Raw genomic sequence first — 27,370 nt, 5'->3', positions numbered from 1 at the left:
CCGAGATTGTGCCATTGCACTCCAGCCTGGGCAACAGAGCAGAACTCCATCTCAAAAAGAAAGAAACTAGACATAAAGGAGTACCTACAAGATGATTCCATTTATATAGAATTATAAAACAGACAAAGTTAATATACAGGTAAGATAAATAAGAATGGAATTTACATTTAGTGTAGGGACAGAAGGCATGTTGCTTGCAAACAGTACAAAGGAGGAGGAATGTGCTGTCTTTTGTTTTGGGTGGTTGTTTCTGGGGAATATAGGATTGCAAAAACTCATTAAGCTGACCACTTAATGAAACCACAAAGAATAACTTTGTTCTGTCTGTACTGTAATGGAAGAGTATAAGGGAAACAAATGGAACTGAAGGATAACATGTTCCCTGTCATTTATAACACATGCATATAAATATCCAAGATTTGGAGGTAGTGCACGTGTTATAAATGTTTTCTTGCAGTAGTTTCATAGTTTGAGGTCTTAGATTTAAGTTTTTAATCCATTTTGTTCTGAAAATAAAAGATGATATACCTAGAGAGGGGTTTTGGTTTTTCTAACCATTGAATGTTATGTCTAACCATTCAATGTATTGGGCACTGGCTTAGTCTTTTAGTCTAAAATTTCACACCATTTACCTCTGGGAAACTTTTTTGCATTAGTTTTTTGATAATTTCAATCCCTTAATTTTCTTCGTTTTCTACTTTTCGAAATCCTATTAATTAGATCACAGCATGATCTTCTAATTTCCTAATAGTTTCTATTCTATCTTCCTTCTCTTTGTCTTTTTGTTCTACTTTCTGGAAGAGTTTCTGTTTCTGAAATGGTCTTTACCACCCTCTGAATAGTGTTTTCTTTTAGGGCACACTGCTCTTCCATCACTGATCTGTTATCATCCATATGGGACTAACAATATGAGTTACAATCATTAGGGGTTTAAAACATTTTCCCTTCTGTCCCCAGTAACATTTATTTTAAGCACCTTTCTTCTGTTTTAGATTTGGTCTCAATCTTTCATTTGAGAAACCTTTTACCAATGTTAGTGGTCCTTGGTTGGCTCTCCATGTATCAGATTGGGACACTGATAATTCAGTGGGAAGCTCAGTGTCCACAGGTGGGGCTTCTTATCTGGTGCTATTCAGTATACGTTGCTAAGGCAGAGTGTTGGGTTTGGTGTCGGTGAGGGGCCCCAAAGATCTGTATTCATTAGTTTATTTCTTTGCAGCTTGTGGTAGGTTGCGCTGGTGGCCCTACATTTTAATCTTTTGCTACAGAATTTTGTGATTTCTCCCTGTAAGGGGATGGGATATACCTTCCTGTGCCTTGGGTTTGGCTATATGACTTGCTCTAGCCAGTAGAATACTGTGGGAGGACAATATGCAAGTTCTGGGCTTGGCTTTCAGAGGTTTGCTCGTTTACATTTGCCTCTTGCATTCTGCTATTACCAAGAGTAGAACATACCCAGGGAGCCTCCTGGTAGGTGCAGGGTGGGAAACATGGCGCTGAGCTTCCCCAGCCAAGCAACCCTGGCTGCTTGCTTACTGTTGCTTGACGCTGAGTCTTACAGTTGGTTAGGCTGCATTAGTGCAGTAATCATTGACTGAATCCCCAGAGCCAGATTCCCAGAGAAGATTCCCAGAACCTCAGGTCAGAGAGTAGGAGAACAAACCTCCCTGCAGGAAGCTGAGTTGGTACAGAGGGCTGGAGGCCTTTCTATGCAGCCTGCACACTCTCCCATGCTCCCTCTATTTTTAGTATGGTGCTTCACCCCTGCCATGAGCCATGGCATGCCTGAATTCTGCTGACTCCAGATGCTGTCTGGTCCAACTTGTCCAGGAAATAAACTTGTGTTCTGCCAGAATGGGGAAGAAACTGTTGCCTGGCTGTATGCATGAAGAGGAGAATGAGGCAAAGCCAAGACATTCTTTCTTTCTTTCTTTTTTTTTTTTTTTTTGAGATGGAGTGTCACTCTTGTTGCCCAGGCTGGAGTGCAATGGCGTGATCTCGGCTCACTGCAACCTCTGCCTCCTGGATTTAAGCAATTCTCCTGCCTCAGCCTCCTGAGTAGCTGGGATTACTGTCATGCGCCACCAGGCTTGGCTAATTTTGTATTTTTATTAGAGACGGGGTTTCTCCATGTTGGTCAGGCTGGTCTCAAACTCCCAGCCTTAGGTGATCTGCCTGCCTCAGCCTCCCAGAGTGCTGGGATTACAGGCATGAGCCACCACGCCCGTCCACCCAACAAATTCTTAATCACATTTTCTTTTCTTTCTTTTTTTTTTTTTTTTTTTGAGATGGGGTCTCACTCTGTCACCCAGACTGGAGTGTGGTGGTGAGATCTTGGCTCACTGCAATGTCCTCCTACCAGGCTCAATCGAGTCTCCTGCCTCAGCCTTCTGAGTAGCTGGGATTATAGGCATGCACCTCTACTGCTGGCTTTTTTTTTTTTTTTTTTTAATATTTAGTAGAGATGGGGTTTCATCGTGTTGGCCAGGATGGTCTTGAACTCCTGACCTCAAATGATCCATCCACCTTGACCTCCCAAAGTGCTGGGAATACAGGCATGAGCCACGGTGCCCAGACTTAAGCAAATGTTTATATACCACCTTAGTTCTTACTACCTAATGCCTCAATTTCAGACTAATTGCTTTGTAACACATTTTAATGTCGGTAAGCATGTTTCAACTCCTTTTCTCTTTTTTCCCAAATTGACTTAACTAATTGTGGACATTTGCTCTATGGTACTATTTTTTGCACTAATGTGTCAAGTTCCCATAAATCACAAGAAGATTTCAATTAGAATCAGCTTTAATTTTGTGAGTGGAATATGATTTTAATAGATCACTTTGGAGATAATTGACAGCCTTACACTATTAACACATTTTTTGAAAGAATATAGCATATCTCTCCATTTGTTCAGGTCTCCTTTTATGTCCTTCTAAGCTGTGGGCAAACTGGAACCAGAAATGTCAAGAATATACCCTTAAAGAGAAGGAGTATGCATTTCCCCTCCTTTTTTTCCTGCTGCTACATTGTCAATGTAATTATTGAATTTGTAGCACTCATTTTTGGATTATTGACGACCTCAGGAATGGGGGCAATACATAGCAGAGTAATACGTTAGACGGGGCCAAGACTTCTCACCCTACGGAGTGCCATACCAAGCCTGGACCACCTCTGCCAGACATACATGGGAAGGAGACACAATCTTCTCATTTATTGAAACCACTGTTCTTTTGATTATGCTAACATTCACAGTTACCTTCCTCCAGATATAGCTATGCTCTACCCCAATGGTTCTCAAAGGATGGGGCCCCAGAATAGCAGCCATAGCATCACCTGGAAAATTGTTAGAAACATACATTCTGGGACCTCGATAACACTGAATGAGAAGTGCTAGGTGGGGCCCAGTAATCTGCTTTACCAAGCCTTCCACAGGACTGTGGTGTGTGCTGAAAGTTGGGACGTACTGCTCTTACTGTTTCTCTCTTAGTTCCCATACCCACAATAGGCTCTCTCCATGGGGAGATTGTCTACTTTCTTTAGGAGACAGAGATGAGAGGTTATCCTGGAAGCGAAGGCTACCACACACTTGCTTTGTATAAGCAGAATACAGGGCAAGAGAAGGGAAGGCCTTGACCAGCTCATCTATTCCTGATCGAGTTGTTTCATGAGTGGCTGATGAGTGTGCCTGGCTCCCTGCTACTGACTTGTTGAATTAGGCAAAGTGTAAAATCCCAAATAAGGCTCGTGGGTGGCGAACTCATGTTCCGTTCACCCTCTAGCCATTCTGATTCTAGGTGTGAGCTGAGTTATCCATTAAACCACAGCAGCTTCCCTTTCACTACTCTCCTCAGTATCAGAGGCATGCTATGGTCTTCTGTTTGTATTAGTTGAGAGATAATTCCATGTTTACTGTCAAGAACTCCCTAGGTACACTCTCTGTTGAGATTCCGATTCAAAAACCAGTGTTTGAAAACCACTTCCTCAAAAGTTGCTCACATAAAATTAAACCCTCCTTTGTTTAATAATCTGTTGAGGTGCCCTACTCTTTTGCTATCTGTCTTGGCAAACTGAATTGAGTGAAAACGGGGGTTTCTTGACTCACTGACCAAAGATTTCCTATAGTAGAGCTCATAATAGCTCAGGCATGGCTGTGTTAAAAGACAAATTTAGAACAAATTGTATTTAGAGTTCTAATTGGCTTTCTTTTGTGATTTCAGAATTGGGTACTACATCATTCTATAAAACAGAAGAGTGTTAAGATGAGCTGAACAGAGGTGTTGGCTTTATAGGCAGAAAAGGGCTGAAAACAGCAGAAACGGGAAACAAAATGGAGATTGCTGTTTGAAAGTTACTTTCCTTATAGGGTTAAAACAGAGGGAACTTCTTTATCATGATCATTCAGGTGAACTGGGTTCCTTCTGATTGATTGCTGTAAAACTGGGTTTTTTTGAAAACTGGCCCATTTCAGATTTCAGTCTGACTTCATAGCACCTAGTATGAGTGACTCCGTTCTGGTTTGGGCTAATGTGCTGGGACCTAGTGCAGGAGGCTAGTCCAAAGCAATGGCCTCCCATAAACGTTGTGTAGCAATTTCCCCTTTTGTTCAGTCTCTCGTCTACCTGAGAGTCTGACTAAAACTTAGGTCATCAGTGCTACTCTCAGGAGCCATCACTTTGTGTTTTTGGTCTGAACATGTCATTCATAGGTTAGCATGTCCTTGTTTTCATGGTTTCCTTGAGTTTTCATCATTCCAGATAGAGAGAGACCATTTAGCATTTGGCAGATGGCTGCCTGTGAACATTTAAGACCTTTTGAGAGAGTATAACACACCAGGGACAGTACTATCATGACTATCAGGAGGATAATACCAAGTGTTTGGAGTATGCTCCTCATCCAGGCTTCCCATGAGCCAAACCAACTAAAATTTACTAGACAAAGAACAAGCCAGACCAGAAACCTACTACTTTTAACAAGGAAGCCTTCTCTTTAATGTTGTTTTGCAACTGAGTCTAACAGTTAATGTGCAACAAGAAGTGTTAGCAACTGCACAGTTACCTCCTTGATCAGCCAGTAGGTAGCCATTCCATAATCTAGAATCCCATGACTGTGCAAAATTAAAACAGGGAGTGAGAACAAGTGATTCTAGAAGTACGACTCTATAAAAAGGACCACCAGTACAGTCTGAACAGAGTTGTGGTAGGAATGCCTCTAGAGTTAGCCACTGTGTGGATTAAAGGATCTCTTAGGTCATATAAAGATTTGGGTTTAGCATAACAGATCTAAACTCAGCCAAATTATCTGCAGAAGCTACTGATTGTGAAATTCTAATGACGGCAACATTCTGTCATGTGAAAGAGGTAAGCATAAGCAAGGAAAACATTAAAGGGATGAGTCTCGTGATGGGCAGTCTTGTTCTGACTTCTTGGGAAAAGCTGCCCACAGCATGAAGTCATCAACTTCTCATTCTGCTTTGCAGTTTGAATGTCTCTGGGCATAACACTGGGTATTTCAATGACCTGTCTGAGTGGCCCACATATCAGGCATGAGGGTTGTCCAAGTTGTCCAGCTTCAGCTTACAGGTCTTCATGAGCAAAGCAGTTTCTGTCCTTAGTTGAAGAGTGTATTAGTGTATTCTCACACTGCTGTAGAGAACTACCTGTGACTGGGTAATTTATGAAGAAAAGAGGTTTAATTGACTCACAGTTCCACAGGCTCTACAGAAGGCATGGCTGGGGAGGCCTCAAGAAACTTACAATCATTGCGGAAGGGTGAAGTGTAAGCAAGCACCTCTTCACATGACAGCCAGACAGAGAGCAAAGAGGGAAACACGACACACTTTTAAACAACCAGATTGCATAATAACTCATTCACTCTCATGAGAACAGCATAGGGGAAGCCTGCCTCCATGATTCAGTCACCTCCCACCAAGTCCCTCCACCAACACATGGGGATTACAATCCAACATGAGATTTACGTGGGGGCATGGAGCCAAACCATATTATTCTTCCCCTAGGCCTTCCCAAATCTCAAGTCCTTCTCATATTTCAAAACATAATCATGGCTTCCCAACATTCCCTCAAAGTCTTAACTCATTCCAGCATTAACTCAATAATCCACAGTCCAAAGTTTCATCTGAGACAAGGTAAGTCTGTTCTGCCCAAAAACCTGTAAAATCAAAAACCAGTTTGTTACTTCCAAGATAACAATGAAGGCAGAGGCATTGGGTAAATGCTCCTGTTCCAGATGGGAGAAATTGGCAAAAACAAAGGGGTTACAGGTCCTATAAAATCTGAAATCCAACAGGGCCGTCATTAAATCTTAAAGCTCCAAAATAATCGTTTTTGACTCTATGTCTCTATACAGGGCATGCTGATGCAAGGGGTGGACTCCCAAGGCCTTTGGCAGCTCTGTCCCTGTGGCTCTGCAGGGTACAGCCCCCTTGGCTGCTTTCATGGCCTGACATTGAGTGCCTGTGCCTTTTCCAGGTGAACAGTGCAAGCTGTCAGTGGATCTATCATTTTGGGGTCTGGAGGATGGTGGCCCTCTTCTCACAGCTCCACTAGGCAGTGCTCCAGTGGGGACTCTGTTTGGGGGCTCTGACCCCACAATTCCACCCTGCACTGCCCTAGTAGAAGTTCTCCATTAGAGCTCCACCCCTGTAGCAGACTTCTGCCAGGACATCCAGGCATTTCCATGCACCCTCTGAAATCTAGGTAGAGGCTCCAAAATCTCAACTCTTGCCTTCTGCACACTTGCAGCGCTAACACCACGTGGAAGCCATCAAGGCTTTGGGTATGCCCTATCTGAAGCCATGGCCTGAGCTGTATCTTGGTCCCTTTTAATGATGGCTGGAGCTGGAGTGACTGGGATGCAGGGTACCATGTCCTGAGGCTGCACAGACTAGCTGGGCCCTGGGCCTTGCCCAAGAAACCATTTTTCCCCTCTAGGTCTCCAGGTCTGTGATGGGAAGGGCTGCCATCCCTTGAGGCATTTTCCCCATTGTCTTGGCTATCATATTCAGCTCCTCTTATGTGAATTCTGCAACCTTGAATTCCTCACCAGAAAAATGGGTTTTTCTTTTCTACCACACGGTCAGGCTACAAACTTTCCAACTTTTATGCTCTGCTTCCCATTTAAATGTAAGTTGCAATTTTAGACCATATCTTTATGCATATGAGCATACACATTTAGAAACAGCCAGGTCACCTCTTGAATGCTTTGCTGCTTAGAAATTTCTTATGCCAGACTCCCTAAATCATCTCTCTCAAGTTCATAGTTCTTCAGATATCTAGGGCAGGGGCAAAATGCTGCCAGTCTCTTTGCTAAAGGATAGCAAAAATGAACTTTACTCCAGTTCCCAATAAGTTCTTCATCTCCATCTGAGACCACCTCAGCCTGGACTTCACTGTTCATATCACTACCAGCATTTTGGTCCCAACCATTCAACAAGTCTCTAGGAAGTTCCAAACTTTCTCACATCTTCTTGTCTTCTTCTGAGCCCTCCCAAACTGTTCCAACCTCTGCTTATTACTCAGTTCCAAAGCTGCTTCCACATTTTCAGGTATCTTTATAGCAGTACCCCACTCTTGGTACCAATATTCTGTATTAGCCTGGTCTCACACTGCTATAAAGAATTACCTGAGACTGGCTAATTTATTTTTTTAAAAAAGAGGTTTAATTAACTCACAGTTCCACAGGCATAACAGGAAGCATAACTGAGAGGCCTCAGGAAACTGACAATCTTGGCAGAAGGCGAAGGGGAAGCAAGCACCTTCTTCACAAGACAGCAGGAGAGAGAGAGAGAGAGCAAGAGGGGAAGTGCCACATACTTTTAAACCATTAGATCTTGTGAGAACTCTCTTACTAGCACAAAAACAGCATGGGGGAAGTTCGCCCCCATGATCCAATCACTTCCCACCAAGTTCCTCCCCCAACATTGGGAATTCCAATTCAAGGTGAGATTTGGGTGGAGACACAGAGCCAAACCATATCAGCCAGCTTGACCACACATATTTGTCTTTCAAAATTTCCTTTTCACAAACCTTCTACAAATTTGTTATATCCATTTAGTTTGTCCTATACTCTTCCTCTTTCCATTGTGGAAAAGTGAGTGACTACTCACTTTAGGACAAAAATTACTGTCTTTTTTTCTTACCTCTTACCTTATAACTTCCTTTACAAAACATCTTATTTTTCCTCACATACAGAGTTGTTTCTCTTATTCTCTAGTTTGAGTTAGCACATATTAGAGTTTTAATCCCTAGTATTCTTAATTTTTGATGAAAACTAATAAGCCTTGTGAGCTGTTTTATATCAGCATTCTGTAGATGAGCAGCATTTTCGTAATTTCTAGAGACATGTTTACTTGTAATATAATTTTTCATGTTTATTAACAGACCCAAATATATTTACCTTCTCTATACCACATAAAAACTGGATGCCAAAGTATATAAACTTTAAATTTATGTTCAGTAATTAATGTTTTCATATTTTAACTTTCTTAGAAATAACTTAGCCATTTAATAAATATTTATTACTTAATTTAATGTAACTTTTAGATTTCAAGTTACTAAAGATATTTTTGAAAGTGTAAATTTTTATCCTGCTTACATTTACCTAATTCACTCCTAGCAATTGTTCAAATTGCTCATTAAACAAAGCTAGCCATTGAAGGAGTTCATGAAATGCCACTCCAAAATATGCTGCTTTGGTGTACTGATTACTTCAAGCTGAAGGCACTTGAAAAACAGCAAAATTCAAAAGGAGACTTTCTCTGAATTCCCCTTATCTGCCTAAAGACAGATCCTCCAAAAGGAACTCAATTATTTTCAATCCTCTCCCTGGGAGTTTCATCAACCTGGGAAGACTAACTCCTATAACAGGAGTGGAGACTAGATGTCAACACTACACCCAGATAAACTTTGTCACAAATCATCATCTATTCTTTCAAGGGCTCACTTGTCTTTAACAAAAATCATTTACTCTGAAGATATCTCTCTTCTTTACCATATGAACATTTTACCCATGTTATAAATAAACTTTCAGTGCCACAAAAGAAATAGCACTCGAGCATACATTTTCTCAGCAAGGGAATTTACTTCTATAGAAGGGTGCATCTCACAGATGGAGCAATGGTGACAGCACAGCTGAACAAGGGAGGGGAAGGGGTTCTTATTCCTGATGCAGGTAGCCCCTACTGCTGTGTTGTTCCCCTATTGGCTAGGGTTGGACTGCACAAGTCTTAAGCTAATTCCGATAGACTATTTTAAAGAGAGGGGGGTATGAGTTGGAGTGGCGAGGTGAGTAGTTTGATGGGGAGGACAGTTACAGAACAGGTGACTCAGGATGACTCAGGTCAGAGTGGTGACCAGGGGTGACTCAGGACAGAGCAGGTGACCAGGGGTGACTCAGGACAGAGCAGGTGATAGAGGCTAGAAGGGGGCTGTTTACTGAAACTAGGGGCAAGGAGACGAAGAGAACAAGGAAGTTAAACTTTAAAATGAAGAACAAAGAACAGGGGAGCTGAATGTACTGATACATTGGTTCTTTCGAGAGGATCTCAGAACTCATTGTACTTAACAATTTACAAGCTAAAATCTTTGAAGAAGAATTTATTATATCCTACACCTATCCCAGCATGGGGCTGAATCAAAGAATCTTTGCCCTATTGTCAATTCTTATCTTGATTTACCTATCTGGTCATTGCCCTAAGCATGTCAGATCAGATTTCTCATTGTAATCTTTGACTTCTGGTTTAAAAATTTTTCCAAACTGGAATAGGTACAGCAGACTGAATTGGGGTTCTGTAATGTTAGGGGACCAGCAGAGTCCCTCTGGCCCATACAATCTCTGGTATATTAAACCTTCATTTTAACTTTAACAATGTCCATTTTATTTATTCAATTTGTAATAATCATCTAAAATTTTTCTACCCTAAACTTGCATTTTCCTAGGGCTGACGCTTAGGTAAAAAAAGGAAGAAAACTTACATACCAAAGTCATAAAACTTAGATCTCAAGCTTAAATACTGTTATTTGCCAAGACAAGGAATGGTATAGGTAGAAAGTTCAGTTAAGACAAGGCAGTCAGCAAAGGTGAAGCTCGTTATGTAGATTTATGCCAAAGCTTTCTCTCATTACAAAAATTTTTAGTAATTTTCCTTTATAGGTATCAATTTTTACAAGAGTTTCATTTTTGCATTTAAAATTTTTATTTGTATAAATTTATGGAGAACAAGTATAATTTTACTACATGCATAGATTGCATAGTGGTGATGTCAGGGCTTTTAGGCTATCCATCACCTGAATAATGTACATTATACCTATTAAGTAATTTGTATTACTTTTATTTTTAAAATTTCATTATTTACATTTTTTTCTTTATTTCTTCAAAAAAAAAAAAAAAAAAGAAACAGGATACATGTGCAGAACGTGCAGGTTTGTTACATAGGTATATGTGTGCCATGCTGGTTTGCTGGACCTATTGACTCATTCTCTAAGTTCACTCCCCTCACCCCCCATCCTCAACAGGTCCTGGTGTATGTTGTGCCTCTCTCTGTGTCCCACATGTTCTCTATGTTCAACTTCCACTTGTGAGTGAGAACGTGCTGTGTTTGGTTTTCTGTTCCTGTGTTAGTTTACTGAGGATGATGGCTTCCAGCTATTAAGTAATTTTTCATCATACACCTCCTCCCACTCTCTCACCCTCTATCATTCTACACTCTACATCTATGTGTACCTTTTGTTTAGCTCTCACTTATAAGCAAGAACATGCAGTATTTGTCTTCCTGTTTCTGACTTGTTTTACTAACTCACCTCCAGTTCCATCCGTGTTTCTACAAAAGACATGATTTCATTCTTTTTTAGGCTGAATAGTATTCTACTGCATATATAAACATGTTTTCTAATCCAATAATCTGTGGATGGACACTTAGGTTGATTCCCTATCTTTGCTATTGTGAATAGTGCTACAACAGAGATAGAGGAACAGGTATCTTTTTGATATTAATGATTTCTTTTTATTTTGAGTAGATACCAGTAGTTCTACTTTGAGTTCTTTGAGAAATCTCCATACTGTTTTCCATAGACATTGTGCTAATTTACATTCCCACCAACAGGGTATAAGAGTTTGCTTTTCCCTGCATCCTCATCAACATTTGTTGTTATTATTTTTTTAATATAATAGTCATTCTGACATATGTAAGATGACATCTCATTGTTGTTCTAATGTGCATTTGTCTGATGATTAGTCATATTGAGCATTTTTTCATATGCCTATTGGCCATTTGTACATCATCTTTAAAAAAAAGTCGGGCAGGCGCAGTGGCTCACGCCTGTAATCCCAGCACTTTGGGAGGCCGAGATGGGTGGATCACGAGGTCAGGAGGTCGAGACCATCCTGGCTAACACAGTGAAACCCTGTCTCTACTAAAAATAAAAAAAAACTAGCCTGGCGTGGTGGTGGGCAACTGTGGTCCCAGCTACTGGGGAGGCTGAGGCAGGAGAATGGCGTGAACCTGGGAGGCGGAGCTTGCAGTGAGCAGAGATTGCACCACCACTGCACTCCAGCCTGGGCTACAGAATGAGACTGTCAAAAAAAAAAAAAAAAAAAAGAAAGAAAGAAAAAGAAAAGAAAAACAATTACACTAAAGGAGGTTTTTTTTTTGTTTGTTTGTTTGTTTTACCTTTTTGATAACTCACCTAAAAAAATGAAGACTTTATGTTTTATCAAGCTAATTCCTGAGTTGTCTTTATTATGTTTTTGATTATTTAAGAAATAATCAAAGAGATCACGCCACTGCACTCCAGCCTGGGCGACAGAGTGAGACTCCATCTCAAAAACAAAAGTCTATTCATGTCCTTTGCCCACCTTTTAATGGGATTATTTGGGTTGTTTGTTGTGAGTTATTGAGTTCCTTGTTTCAAAGTAACTAGCTGGGCCAGGTATGGTGGCTCACACCTGTAATCCCAGCACTTTGGGAGGCTGAGGCAGGAGGATCGCTTGAATCCAGGAGTTCAAGACCGGCTGGGCAACATAATGAGATACCATTGCTACAAAAAATAAAAAATTAGCTGCACATGGTGGCACACACCTATAGTCCCAGTGACTCATGAGGTTGATGTGAGAGGATCACTTGAGCCCAGGAGGTCAAGGCTGTAGTGAGCCACAATCATGCCACTGCACTCCAGCCTGGGTGACAGAACAAGACCCTGTTTCTAAAAAAATTTTTATTGAAATAAAAATAACCAACTCAATGCCAGAAAAGAATGCATTGGAGACTAATTTAGATAGCCAGCTTTTTAATTTAGCTTCTGTTTCTTAACTAGATTGCTAAATACAGGGCAAAGCCCATTAGTAATAGAGCAGACAGAGCATTTCTTCTTCTCCTTCTCCTTCCGCCTCCTCCTCCTCCTCCTCACTTCTTCTCCTTCTTCTTTTTCTTCTTTTGAGACAGGGTCTCACTCTGTCACCCAGGCTGGAGTGCAGTGGTACCATCTCAGCTCACTGTAACCTCTGCCTCCAGGGCTCAAACAATCCTCCCACCTCAGCTTCCTAAGCAGCTAGGACTACAGGCACACGCCACTATGCCCAACTAATTTTTGTATTTTTTTGTTTATAGAGACAGGGTTTCACCATGTTGCCTAGACTGGTCTCAGACTCCTGGGTTCAAGTTAACTGCCCGCCTCAGCCTCCCAAAGTGTTGGGATTACAGATGTGAGCCACTGTGCCCAGCCCAGACAAAGCATTTTCTATGCCTGGACTCATCACAGATAACTATAAACTCAAGAATCTTGTCGGAGCATATTGGTGGTTAGAGAAGCATACATGGTGACCTGAGGATTTAACTCTTATAAACATTTTTTTCTAGCTTTCTTTTCATCTTTAAGGTGGGATGGTAACTAATTGAAAAGGTTAGCAGATTCCAATTTTCTTATCAATTAGTTACTTAAGCTATTCCTTTTCCCTTGGTAAGGAATCTTTTTAAAAAGGCAATTAAAAAAATCTTTTTGGAAGCTTCTGCATATAATTAAAATAGACATCCCTGAGTGGGCCTAATTTTGGAGCCCTTATTTTAAATGCACTTCTTAGATGAATAGTCTTGTTTATCTAGAACATTCTACAAATGACCATTATAATTCCAAATTATTTTTAATAAGATTTCATTGTTTCTGTAAGTATAATCATGCATCGTTTAATGATGGGAATACATTCTAAACCATCACTAGGTGATTTCCTCATTGTGTGAACACCATAGAGTGTACTTACACAAACCTATAGCCTACACCTATGCTGTAGGATAGACCTTATATCCCCTAGGCTACAAACCTGTATTACCATACTGTTACCATACTGAATACAATAGGCAATTATAACACAATGATAAGTATTTGTGTATCTAAACATAGAAAAGGTGCAGTAAAAATATGGTATAAAAGATTTTAAATGGTAGACCTGTATAGGGCACTTACCGTAAATGGAGGTTGTGGGACTCAAAATTGTTCTAGGTCAGTGAGTTAGTGAGTGGTAAGTGAATGTGAAGGCCTAAGACGTTATCATGTACTGCTATAGATGATGTTAACACTGTACATGTGGGCTAGACTGAATTTATTTTAAAATTTTCTTTATTCAATAATAAATTGACCTTAGTTTAATGTAACATTTTTACTTTATAAACATATTTTTTAAAATTTTGACCCATAATAACACAGCTTAGAACATAAACATACTATATAGCTGTACAAAAATATATTCTTTATATACTTATCCTATTAGCTTTTTTGTATTAGAATTTTTTTGTACTTTCAAAACTTTTTTGCTGCATATTACGGAACAAACATACATTAGCCTAGGCCTACACAAGTTCAGGATCATCCATATCACTGTCTTCCACCTCCACATCTTGTCCTTCTGGAACATCTTTAGGTCAAAAACATGCATGGAGCTGTCACGTCCTAAGATTACAATGCCTTCTTTTGGAATTCTTGGTTTATGGTGGTTGTTCTTGAGTAAGGATTAATAGCAACACCTTTTACTCACAAATGTTTCCTAGTTCAGACAAGAAATTCCATGATTAACTAATTCTATGAGCCACAGAGAAGACAACCACCACTACTGGGTGGCATGGGTCAGAGATATTGCAGGTGTGGGGTCTCTTCCAACCTTGAGGGCCTGCTCTGACTTACCTTTGGTTTGCGGGAAGGAGGCATTTTCTCCCGCTCCATTTGTTTCGACAGTGTGGTTTCATCATCATCTTCCGTTATGGTTTGGTGAACACGGCCATCCTTCTGTAATCAGATTTTAAAGAGGAGAGGTGTGGGTAGATAGTTCTTTATAGAACTCAGGGCACACTCCCTCACTGTGACTGAATCCCCTGTGTCTGTCCTGTCTGCAGGATACCCAGTTTTCAGCCAAGTTCGCCACATCCTTAACCTCTTGGCTTTCGCAGAGACCATAGACACAGGGCTTGAATCCTGATTAACTGTGGGAATTCACCTCCCCCTGCCTGCATCTTTGGGTGAACTGGTTGTCTCTTACACAAAATTGAATGCCCATGACTTGCAGGTAGTTGGTCAACCCCTTCAAGTCTGCAATCCCCTTCAGTGCCCATGATTAGAGGCTAGAGGTCTCCATTATACTCAGGTCTGTACTTCTCTAGCCACCACTGTGGCAGGAAGTCTGAAGGAAGAGAGAGTGTGATGATGTCATAAGGGCACCTATGACTCTGGCATCAGAATGGCTTCCAACAGCTGAATCTTTTCCAGTGAATATGTGGAACTCTTATCCATTCTTTTTTGCAGACATGGCCACAATTTGACTACAAAAGCAAGCCACTGGAAATACTGGCTAATTAGCACAAAGAAGTATATAGCTAGTGATTTCAATCTAGTTAATAAAAACAAAAATTGAGACAACCTAAACCTCCATCAAATACAAAATTCAGTCACATGGATTTCAGTTCAATGAACCAATTGAGCCATATAAAGATGAGAAAGAATGAATTAGTAGAAAAATTCTCAAACAGGTGCTTCAGAAAAGGAGATTTAGGAATGACTAAGAAGCACATGAAAAGATGCTCAATATAAATAGTCATGAGGGAAATAAAAATGAGAACCAAAATGAAATACCCCTAGACACCCTAAGAGAATGGCTAACACAAGAAATCTGACAGCACTAAATCCTGGCAGGGATTCAGAATGGGTAGATCTCTTATACACTGCTGATAAAAAGGTGTGAAACAGCAGAACCACTTTGGAAAATGGTTTGGCACTTCCTAATGAAGTTCAACATGCACCCGTCCTGTAACTCAGTAGTTTCAGTCCTAAAATTTGCAAATTAAAAATGAAAACACATTTACAAAGACATGTGCATGGATATTCATAGCAGCTTTATTCAAATAGGTCAGAACTGGAAACAACCCAAATGTCCACCAACAGGTGACTAGACAAAACTTTCGTGATATATTAGTATAATGGAGTAATAGTAACAAAAATGAATATATTCATACACGGAATAACATAGATGACTCTCAGAAACTTGGTGCTAAATGAAAGAAACTAGACTACCTATAGGTTCTTCCATTTATATAAAATTCTAAAACAGGTAAAACTAACAGGTAAAATGAACCACAATAGAAAATGAATCAGATGAATTCCTAGATATAGGGGTTTTGCTTGCAAACAGCACATGGAAACAAAGAGGAATGTGCTATATCTTGTTTTGGGTGGTGGTTACCAAGGAATATGGGACTGTGAAAATTCATCAAACCAAGCACTTAATGAAACCACAGAAAAGAACTTTGTTCTGTCTGTACTGATATGGAGTACAAGTGAAACAAATTGAGTTGATGGACAAATACTTATAAGCATATCATAATAGTACTATGAAAACAAGGGAATTAGGAAGACATACACAACCAAAATTTATCAATGATTATCTTTGATGAGGCCAGTAGAATTGGAGGGACAGGGCACACTCCCTCACTGTGGCTGAATCCCCTGTGTCTGTCCTGTCTGCAGGGCACCCAGTTATCAGCCTCCTGGGAGAACAGGACACACACAGAGAAGGATATCTCTGAGGCCCCAGCTATGGTACAAATGTCTTTGACTGCTCTCTTGTCACAGGCAGAAGATGAGTCAGCACAGCCACTGCAGAAGCAGGCACCATCTCTGCCTGAACCTAACCACTGAAAAGCCACTTGGTGCCACAGGTCAATGCTCAGTAGAAGGTCCTCTGGCCATGGCCTGAGGGGTCAGCATCAGGCCCTGGTCCCCCTCAGAGTTTCTGCCCAGGGGTCACTAAAGAGTACATTTGAAATGTTTAGGGTGAGTACTGGGGAGGCTGCAGTGGGGCTCTGGGGGGAATGTAGGGAAGAGGAGGAGGCCAGTTAAGGCTGGGAGTGGATATCAAGGTGAAGATAGTAGGACGAGGGGCATGGAAAAGACAGGCGCTAGGTGGAGGGCAGGATAAGTGGTGAGACGAACCTGTGGGACCGGGAAGGTGCAGAACGCATTTTTTGATGAAGTGATTGGACAATACCCACAGGGCCAGATTTGCATTTCTGAGTGTCTTTCTTTGGATCATGGCCTAGTGATTTTTTTTTTACTGTATTGTTTGTTTTCAATTTCTTCAAGCAGAAACTTAAAATGTTTATTGATCAGCTTTTCTAGTTACCTTTAGCAAAAGGACCATTCCAGCTCCTTAGCATGTCATTACTAGAAGCAGGAGTCCGTCCATGCTGTATCCTTACCCACTCCTTTATTTTCAAATTCCCATCTCCTTCTGTGCACAAAATACATGTGTTTCTCTTTTGATCCAGCAAGAAAGTCTCTGTATTTTGATAGACACTACTACAAATTCATGGTTATTTTCATTTCTAATATGCTTTGACTTACTGCCATATTGCTTCATAATTTCCAGCTGTCGTTTTTTTTTCTCTTTCATTTTCACTTTTGTTGTCTTTTGTTGAATTGGCAAGGAATTGTTTGGATTTTTATTCTTTTTCCACTATAGAAGTTGAGGCAGACTGCACTTGCCCAGCCAGTATCCATTTTCCTCGTCTTTCTAACTAATGGAACCATGAATATTTGGAGTGGCAATATCTCCAGCCTGGTGGCACCTCCAGGGATTTGTCATGCAGAATTCCAGAAACAACCACCTTACAAAGCAAGACATGCAAGAGTAGGCATGGCTTTCATCAGTGATGGCAGAAAGTTGTTCTCTTACTGCTTTGGGAGGAGGAGGAGCTTCTGAAGAAAAGATCCCTTTAGAGAAGTGAGACACAGGCCAAAGGCAATAGGTCCTGAGCAGAATCTTTGCAACCCGCCCTTGCCAATGGCGTTGGGCACCAGACGGAACCCTGGACCTGAAAATATACTATAGCTGCTCTGCAGATTCCCACTCCCACACCTTCCAACACATAGAAGGGACTTGGGGCTGAGGGAAGCATCACCCAGCTGCAAGGCATGAAGACCCCTGCACACCTCCCCACTGGCCCTCCCACCGCTCAGGCAGGGCCCACCATGGAAAGACCCTACAGAGGGTTGCAGACCTCAGACTTCTGGGATGAAGGTTCACACAAACATCTGCGAGACACAGGTAGAGAGTGAGGGGCCTTGGGCATGGATGACAAAGCAGAGACAGTGAGAGACCACGTGAGAGATGGTTGCACCATAGGTGCCCAGAGACAGAGGGAGACTCAGCAAAGCAGTGGCCCAGCAGCACCCACCCAAGGCAGGTCCAGCAGAGGATGAGGCAGCCTGGGGGTAGGCCGGAGAGGGGACATGGGAGTGGATGAGGAGCACAGCTGCTTCTGAGGACGTGGTAGGATTTAGAGGCTGTGTGCCCAATGACCTGCACTGGCGGAGGGACAGCCCTTTCCCCTGCCTACCCCTAGTTGTTTACCTACCCCCATGCCACCCCCACCACCATCTCCCCACACCCCCCGAGTCCCTCTCCCTTCCCATATCCCATGCCTGGTTCTCCCAGGAAGTGCTGAGCAGAGGGGAGGGAAGCCTCGTTGTTCAGCCCCAGGGTGGGGAGGCAGTAGGCACAGCTGCTGCCCTCAGCTCCTGCTCTGGCTTCCCCAGGGGCTGGCTCTGACTGGCTGCTCCCCCACTGTATCCCCCACCATAAGGCACAGCGTCTGTCCTGCCGTTGCCCAGCTGAAGTGCCATGTCCTCCTGGCTCCTTGCTAAGCACTCTGCTGGCCCTGAGGGCCCTGCCAAACACAGGCCTGTGGAATCCTGGTCTTCCGAGCTGGCCCTGGCTGCAGCCGGATTCTCTGATGTCTTGCTCTGAATGGAGATGCCTGGTCAGGGGCTGTGAAAAATAAAGCCCAGTTTTTACACTCTCTGGGGAAAGGGGTTGAAACAGTCCTCCTGCCTCTGTTGGCATCCCAGTCAGCCTGAGCACTAGGGCCTCTTTTAGAGACAAGTTTCACCAGATCTGTTGTCAGGGGCAGCAGCCAAGGGTCAGCCTGGGCCAGGCCTTCTTTTATGCAACAGATCTCCCACAAGTGGCCATCAGATTGGCAAATCTGGGGTTAGCTAGGTTTTCCTACAGCCAGGCCTATGTCATTGCATTCTCTATTTCAAGTTTCATCTGGCTTGCTGTGACTTTGCAGACCGGGCAGGTGTGATAGGAAGTGAGGAAGGGCCTGGTAATACTGTCTGGGGTTCCAAATCCAACTACAAAAAATGGGCCTTCTGGTATGCTGACAAATGGGCCTCTAAAAGGTATGCACATGAAATCCCTAGAATCTGTGACTGTTATCTATGACAAAAGATGTGATTAACTTAAGGGTCTTGTGAGGAAGGATTTATCCTGGATTACCTGCATGGGACCTAAATACAGTCATAGGTACTGTATTTAGGTACTGAATGGCAGAGGAAGTTTTAAGAGAGACACACTTTAGACAAGGCGATGTGAAGAGGAAGGCAGGGACAGGAGGGATGTGACCTCAAGCCAAGGAATGCTGGGAACTACCAGAAGCTGGAAGTGACAAGGAAGGAAATCTCCCCTAGAGCTTCCGGAAGGAGCTTGGCCCTCCTGACACCTGGATTTCAGCCTCTAGCCTCCAGAACCGTAAGAAAACGTATTTCTTTTCTTTTAAGCCACCAGGTATGTGGTAATTGTTACAGCAGCCACATAAACAAATAGACCTCTTAATTTTTTTTTGTTTTTTGAGATGAAGTTTTGCTCTTGTTGCCCAGGCTGGAGTGCAATGGCACGATCTCAGCTCACTGCAACTGCCGCCTCCTGGGTTCAAGCAATTCTCCAGCCTCAGCCTCTAGAGTAGCTGGGATTACAGGCACCTGCCACCATGCCTGGCTAATTTCTGTGTTTTTAGTAGAGACGGGGTATCTCCATGTTGGCCAAGCTGGTCTCAAACTCCTGACCTCAGGTGATCCATGTGCATTGGCCTCCCAAAGTGCTGGGATTACAGGCATGAGCCACCGTGCCCAGCTTAGACCTCTTAACTTTTAAATAAACCAATAAATTCCCTTTTTTGGCTTCCAAGTCTATTTTCTGTCATTTGCAACCAAAACAGTCTTAATTTAGACAATAACTTAAAAGAAGGGAGACAGGCAAAAGAAAAGGATGGATTGTTATATAGGAATCAGTGGATGAGAGAAGGACACTTTCAGGGTAGAGGAAAGGAAGACGATGAGTGTGTTCCAGTGTGATGATGTGGACACTGTTGTGGGAAGTGAAAGACTGGTGGAAGTAGCAATGGAAATTTTATCCAGGCCACAATCGTGACAATAATAATTGACAGAGCTACTGTGGTCAGAATGTTTGTGTCCTTTCAAAATTCATATGTTGAAACCTAATCTCTAATGTAATAGTATTAAGAGGTGGGGCTTTGGGAGGCTGTATCCTCATGAATGGGATTCATATCTTTATAGTAGCACCTTGAGGGAGTCATTTTGCCCTTCTATCATGTGAGGACGCACATTTGCCCCTGTGAGGACAGAGCAACACGGTGCCGTCCATAAAACAGAGCAAGCCTTCACCTTCCTCTGCAAACACATTGATCTTGGACTTCCCAGTGTCCAGAACTGTGAGAAATAAATTTCTACATCCCATGCCTGGATCTCCCAGGAAGTGGCCAGGGACACAGGCTGAGAGTGAGGGACTATACGCTGTGCTATAAAATTACCCAGTCTAGGGTATTTTTATAGCACAGCATGAATGGCCTAAGACAAGAGCCATTATAGTAATAAATTAGGGAGTAGGAACATCATGACATTCTCAACAGTGTGTGTGAGTGTGTGCATGCATGAGGTGTGGAGGAGTCAGAGAGAGACAGAGAAACAGAGACTGAGAGAGATTAAGCTAATCTGAGACGTGACGTAGGAATTGTCCACCTAAGGTTGCCTGAAAACCTAAATGATGGGGCATCAGCTTTTTGAGAGGAAAGAGGAACACAAATGATGGTAAGTCAAATGCCAATAACTTATAGAGCAAAAATAGAACCTACTCATTTATGCAAAGACATAGAGACCCTGGCTGTATACTAAGGGGAGACAAGATAACACAGAGTTGGAGGCAGAGGATTAGAAAATGTAGAACTTGCCCAAGGAAGGAAGGAGAAAGTAAAAGGAGAAGAAATGAGTGGCTTCCTCTCAAATCCATGAAGTTGCTGAATGTGCAGACAAACCCTTTATCCGTGAGCGTAAGGGCAAGTGTCCAGCTATAGGGGATGTTCAGTCATGAGGGGGGATCCAGCCATGGGTGGGGATGTCTAGTCATTGGTGATTATGTTCAGTCAGGAAGGGGATGTCTAGCCATGCCTGTGAATGTCCAGACACAGGAGGATGTAAGCCACAGGAGGAGATGTCTAGCCATTGGTAGCATGTCCAGTCATGGAGGAATGTCCACACATTGGCAGAATGTCCAGCCATGGAGGAAGCACTCCCAGCCATGGTGAGGATGTCCAGCTATGGTTGGATGTGCAGTAATGGGAGGAGGTCCAGCCACTGGGGCAATACTCAGCCATGATTAGGATGTCCGTTCATGAGTAAAAAAGTCTGTCAAGAGCTCAGCTGAGCTAAAGAGAGCTGAACTGAGAGGCATCAGAGGTGATTAAGACAACAAGCCAAAATGAAAGTAAGGGTGAAGTTGTTAATTACCTGCTGCAATACAAGCAAGAGGCTAAACTAGAGCCAGTGCCCACTCTCCCATATTCCTTTTCCCTCATACTGGAAAAAGGATACCGGTACAGCATACCGGTTGAGGGTCAGGTGGATCAGCATAGATGCAGGGATGGGCAGTCTTACTGCCAAAGGAGCCCTGAATAAAAGGCATCTGCAGTTTTATGAACCCAGAAGCTGGGAAAAAGGAGAGAATGAAGGGCTAGGGGTGGAAACATACTGAGTACGAAGTCAAAGCAGTGAAAAATATCTTTAAGCCCACCGCAACCCACCCACTTAAGGATATATTGGCAGAAGCACTTAGAGAAAGCCTCAGCTGAAGGTCCGCAAGAATGAGGCCTCCAAATGAAGCTGCCTGGACTACAATGAGATAAGTACTATATGAGTAAGAGCATAGCAAGCCAGACGGGCCTTATTCCTTAACTGTAACTCCTTTCAGAGATTGCAATGCTTTGGTTGCACACCAAGTCTGATGCAGGGAGGGCAGCCTTCTTCCATGAGGCCTGCCAAATAATACTTTTGTCGTTGCCTGTGTTTAGGCCTGAAAAGTCACAGGAGCTGGACTCTTCAATGTCCATGCATGAGTAGGGATGTCCAGCTATGAATGGGAATGTCCACCCTTGAATGGGGATATCCAACCAATACATCAGGGTAACCAAACATGTGAATATGCCTAATTATGTGTAGAGATGTCTATTCAAGGACATAAACAACCATGCATGGGGACGATCCTCCCAGCAGAGGGAATGTCTAACCATGTATGAAGATTTGTCCGATAATGTGAGAGAATGTCCATCCTTGAACAGAAATATCTAAACCTCATACCAAGGCTGGACACTTGGACTTTGGCTCTGACATACATCATGTCAGCCTTGGCCTCTGTTTCTAATTTACAGAGTGTATCAGTGGAATATGGTCATTGTCAGCATGGATTGGAAGTCCTTGGAGTCTGAAGACTTGAGGAGTTTGTGAGACGCAAAAACACAGGCCAGATCTTTATCAAAAAAGGGAGCCAGTTTTCCTCACAGGGACTCTTCACACCAAGATTTCAATGTGGAACCCAGCTGGTTGGAAGTGATTTCATATTGTTCCTGGAAAAGGCTGTGGGTCTGGAAGATGTACTATCAACAGTGGGCCTGGATCTTTCACCATAGCACTTGACAGAGGTGTGGGTGGATATACCACATGCAAAGCAAAACTGCAGCCTGGTTTATATAGAATCCCTGCCTCCACCTCTAAGCTGCCAGCCATTTCTGTTCCAGCAGCCTTGCCAGTCTTGGCCTCAACCAGCACTAAATGATCAAAGTTATGAGCACAGCATACAGCAGCATATCATACCTAAGCCAAATCTTCATGGTTGCTTTGTTCTGCTGTGTGTTCTTTAGTTTTAGGAAGCATAGGTACTTAGAGACATATAACTACCCACACCTCACCCCCAGTGCCTGCCAAGAAGGGGCACTGGCTCACTCTTAACAATCCACCCTTCCTTGGGTAGCTCCAGAGAAACGGGCGGGTGCCAATATAAATCTGGAAGTTTTGAGTTTATGTCCTGCTTCTCACAGATGATGACCTACATTCTCATCTGAGAGACACATCTGTCCTATTCTCCTCAGAGGTGCGGGATCTAGGAGAAAGCATATGATGAACAGGAGTATACCGTGTTAGTATGAGGAACCCTGTTCATGATACCAAGACCTTTTAGATTTCTTGGACTTTATTATTTTTTTCCTTGATCTTTTATTCCCTTTTCATTATTTTCTGTCCTTATCTCTATTATTTTTCTCCTACTTTTACTGGGTTTAAATTGCTTTTTAAATTTTAAGATGGATAATTAGCTCATGGTTTTCTACCTTTCCTAATGCATACATTTGAAATAATAAGTTTCCCTCTAAGCAAGTTTTAGCTGCATCCTACAATTTTGAATATGTAGTGTTTTGTTATCATTCAGTTTGAAATATCTTCAGTTTAAAGTATCTTCTAATTACTATTTTGATGTCTTCTTTGGCTTCTGAGTTGTAAAGAAGGATGTTGCTTAATTTCTAAAGATTTGGAAATTTTCTAGTTGTTTTTATTGTTATTGATTTCTGGCTTAATTCAATTGTGCTCATAGAACATAATCTCTATGACTTATATTCATTAAAACTTGTTGAGGCTTTCTTTAAGGCTCAGCATATGGTCAATTTTGGTAAACATTCAATATGTACTTGAAAATAATGATTCAACCATAGCAGTTGGGTGTGGTATTCTATATATGCTGATCAAGTCAATCCTGTTAATTGTGTTGTTTAAATATTCCATATGCTTACTTACTAATTGCTTTTCTTCTTATTCTATCAGACACTGAAGGAAGTATGTTAGAAAGGCCCACTACATTGTAAGTGTGCATATTCCTCATTGTGATTCTGTCAATTCTTGATTTATATATTTTATACCTATATTATTAGGTGCACACAGATTTATAATTAGTATATCAACCTGTGGGTGAATATTTATCACTATAAAGTGATCATCTTTATTTCTAGATGCTTTTTGCATTAAAATATGCTTTGTATGATATGATTAATTAGACCAAGTTTCTTTGGTTAGTGTATTTGTCTGGTTTATAATTTTCCATCTTTTTACTTTCAATCTTTCTAAAATCTTTGTATTTTAGAGATGCCTCTTATAAGCAGCATGCTCTTTTGTTTAAAATCCAGTCTGACAATCTTTATCTTCCAATTAAAGCCCTTTGTCCTTTTACGTTTAATGTAATTATTGGTGTATGTTTCAATCTACTGTCTTACTTATTCGCTTCATCTGTTATATATGTTTTCTCTTTCTCTCTCTCTGTCCTTTCTTTCCTTCTTTTGACTTGATTTTTTAAATTATTCCACTTCCCCCACTACCCTCAACTTCATTAACTTGGGAGATAAACACTTTTTTTTTTTTTTTACTATTTACTTAGTGATTACCTTAGACTAGCACTGTCCAATAGAAATATAATGCATGCTGCAAAAATAATAATATAATCTGTGAGCCATATATGTAATTTTAAATTTTCTAATAGCCAAGTAAATAAAGGAAAGAAAAAAGGTGAACTTAATTTTAATAACACAATTAATTTAAGATATCAAAATATTATCATTTCAACATGTAATCAATATAACATTAATAATGGCATCATTTTCCTTTCTTTTATTCTCCTTTTTTTCTTTTCTTGCCCTAAGTCTTTGAAATCTGGTGTATATTTTATATTTATAGTATATCTGAAGTAGGACTGATCACATTTCTAAGTGCCAATAGCCACATGTGGCTAGGGGCTACCATAGTTAACAAAACAACCTTGTAATACAATATGCATCCTCAACTTATCAAAGTCTAATATAAATGTAGTACTTTTACCTTACCTCTTCTCAGACATTCAAGGAGCTCAGAATATTTTTATTTTATTTAATTTGTTTCCCCAAATTATATAATTATTGCTTAATGTAGCATATTCATTTAAATTTTTCCAAATATTTACTATTTTCATTGATTCTGAATCTGTCTGCCATTTAGGCTTATTTTCTTTGCACCTGAAGAATACTCTTTCATATTTCTTTAAGTGTGATTAATTTTCTCAACTTTTGTTAAAAGTTCTGTATTTCACCCTAATTATTAAAGAATGGTTTCAACAGGTAGGTCAGTAGTTATTATTTATTGCTTTCAGTACTTTAACAATGTAATTTCACTGTCTTCTTGCTTTCATTGCTTCTGTTAAAAAGTCAGCTATTAGTCTAATCATTCTATATATTTTCTCCTAACCTATCTTCCAGTTCAATAATTCTCTCTTTGTCTAATCTGCTGAAACTTACCCACTGAATTTTTAGTTGAGTTATTGTGTTTTTCTGTTCTAAAATTCCCATATGATACTTTCTGAAAGATTGCAATTTCCTGCTGAATTCTCATTTTGCCTTCTATTTTCTTTAACACATTAAGGCATAGAGTGCTTACAAACTTTAAAATGTGTATAACTTCATGACCTGGTTCCTCTGTGAGTCTGTTTTTGTTGTCAATTATTTCTCATGTTTTGGGTGGGGTTTTTCTGTTTTGTTTTTAAGTTTGGGTTTTTTTTTATGGAGTGCTGGGTGGTTGTATAAAAAACATTTTCAAAACAAGTTGAGGTCTGAGATTATGCTGCCTTCCTTCAGAGGCGATTTACATTTGCTTCTGGTAGGTGACTGGAGCATTAACAATCCTGGATCACTTTAACCCAGTTTCAGAGATTAAGATGTGAAACAGGGCTTCCACCATGGGAAATGGGGGCATATTTTAAATCCACCTTTCTTCTCGTATGGTATAGCCCTGTTGGCTTCCACTGCTAAATATTGGGAATTTACTAGTGTACCCCCATCCTTAGCAGGCCTGGTCTCCAACTTCAGAGCCTCCTTATACAGAAACTACCAAAAATTCTGCCCAAAATTTCAGCTCCTTGGCTTTCCACCTGCCTTCTCACCACCCCTCCCACTCCCTCTACCACTACCCAGGAAGATGAGGAACGAGATGCCAATGTTTACTGATCAGGGTGATCCTTTTTATTTTTGGGTTCTGGATCCACACAGGAGGCACAGTTCAGCATCCTCAGGACACTTAAGTTTCTGATAGTAATAATCTGGGTTTCTCTTTTTTATATGGAACACCTACTTACCTTCTGCTTCCCTTAAAATATTTCTTCAACTTTCTGGGTCTCAATTATAGTTGCCTATGCATTTTTGTAGAGTTGATTTTATAGAGAAAGAGATAGATTTGCATAAGATATGAATCTTTCTCCTTTTGGCTTATAACAATGACATCCACAACCCTAGCTTCCTAATCAGTCTCAGAGTCTATGAATTTCCAGGGTCCCTCTCATCCTGGGATAGTCATGGGATACTTCTGCCAACTGGGTGGATATAGTTATGTTTCCTATACAATGGCAAATGCCCAAAGCTTGTTTCTAGGTGGTTCAGTCACCAGGCATGGGTAAAGGTGATGAAAAATTATGAAATGGAAAGTAACTACAGCCCAGGGATTAGGATGCTGGCCATGTAACTGAGTCTTCCTCAGGGAGAGGCTCCATGGACAAGAATGTAACACTTGTCTGTTTCCCTCCTGTCAAAAATAGGATAGGGGCATAAGTAAAAATACGTGAAACCTGAATCCCATCACTCACCAAGTTCTCCTCCTGTGTGGTCTGGGCACAGTTCTTTCCTGATATAGTCTTTTATGAAAACAGAAAGTCTGGGCTTGGTAGCTCATGCTTATAATCCCAGCACTTTGGGAGGCCAAGGCAGGTGGATCCTTTGAGCCCAGGTATTCAAGACCAGCCTGGGCAACATGGCAAGATCTCATCTCTATAAAAAATTTAAAAATTAGCCAGGGCATAGTGGCACACACCTGTAGTCCCAGCTACTCAGGAGGCTGACTGAGGTGGGAGGATTCCTTGAGCCTAGGAGGCAGAGGTTGCGGTGAACCAAGATTGCGCCACTGCACTCCAGCCTGGGCGACAGAGTGAGACCATGTCAAAAAAAAAAAAAAAAAGAAAGAAAGAAAAAAAGAAAAGAAACAAATAAAAAGAAAGAAAGGACCAAGGCCACATTGCCCCTTGAGGGCCCTCTCTGTACCCTCTTCTCAGGCCCTAACTGGCCCTGGACATTCTTCCCTTGGCCCTGATCCTTTGTCCTTGGTCTGTTTTCTTTTCTGTGCTTTTGTGGGTACTTGAGGATTTCTCTCACATCAAATCTAGATGCTGCCCAGCTCTTCAGCTTTCCTCAATGCTTCCCAGGGAAGCACACTATTCCTCTTTGTTTTCAAGGTTTCATACAGGGGAACAAAAAAAACGTGGGGATTGTAACAAAGTTTACGGCATTCATATAGTACTGATTCCCAAACCCTTGCTTCTTACTGCACATGAGACAATATAGGAAACCCAGGTATTCACATGCTTGTTTTAACATCTCAGAGCTGATGCGTCTATTTCCTTCCAGAGGAAGCCAGAAATCTCAAGATTAGCTGTGACAGTTAGCATCAGATGGAGGGACAAGTCTCACTAGGACTTCCTGGCAGACCAGGTTCTCCTGGACTTCACCCACCCATCTATGTGTCCACCATGGCACTGTGTCATAGCTGTGGCAAGACATTCAAAAGGAGATTTTACTTTATTTCCCTTTATTACAAGAAGGATGACTTTTCTTGGGCTAGCTCACATGATGGACGGC

General features: G+C 41.5%; 1 protein-coding gene across 11 annotated transcripts in view; it reads right to left on the bottom strand.

Annotated features, from left to right (window-relative positions):
* LOC105480516 (IQ motif containing F3) overlaps positions 1–27,370 on the bottom strand; it is a 71,817-nt gene that overhangs the window by 16,739 nt on the left and 27,708 nt on the right. For 9 of the 11 annotated variants that reach the window (XR_011620067.1, XR_011620066.1, XR_011620068.1 and 6 more), the window contains exon 2: positions 14,184–14,285. Coding sequence is in view for 6 of the 11 variants with exons in the window: in XM_071091805.1 (XP_070947906.1) it covers positions 14,184–14,285 (102 nt within the window). In the remaining 5 variants the exon portion in view is untranslated. Of the gene's footprint in view, positions 1–14,183; positions 14,286–14,535; positions 14,695–27,370 lie in introns of those variants that run through there. The other 2 variants (XM_071091800.1, XM_011739516.2) reach the window with 1 other exon arrangement.

This window comes from Macaca nemestrina, chromosome 2 (assembly GCF_043159975.1).
Source record: "Macaca nemestrina isolate mMacNem1 chromosome 2, mMacNem.hap1, whole genome shotgun sequence".
Taxonomy (NCBI): Eukaryota; Metazoa; Chordata; class Mammalia; order Primates; family Cercopithecidae; genus Macaca; species Macaca nemestrina.
Note: the sequence above shows the minus strand (reverse complement) of the source record. Positions and strands in the feature narration are given on the sequence as shown.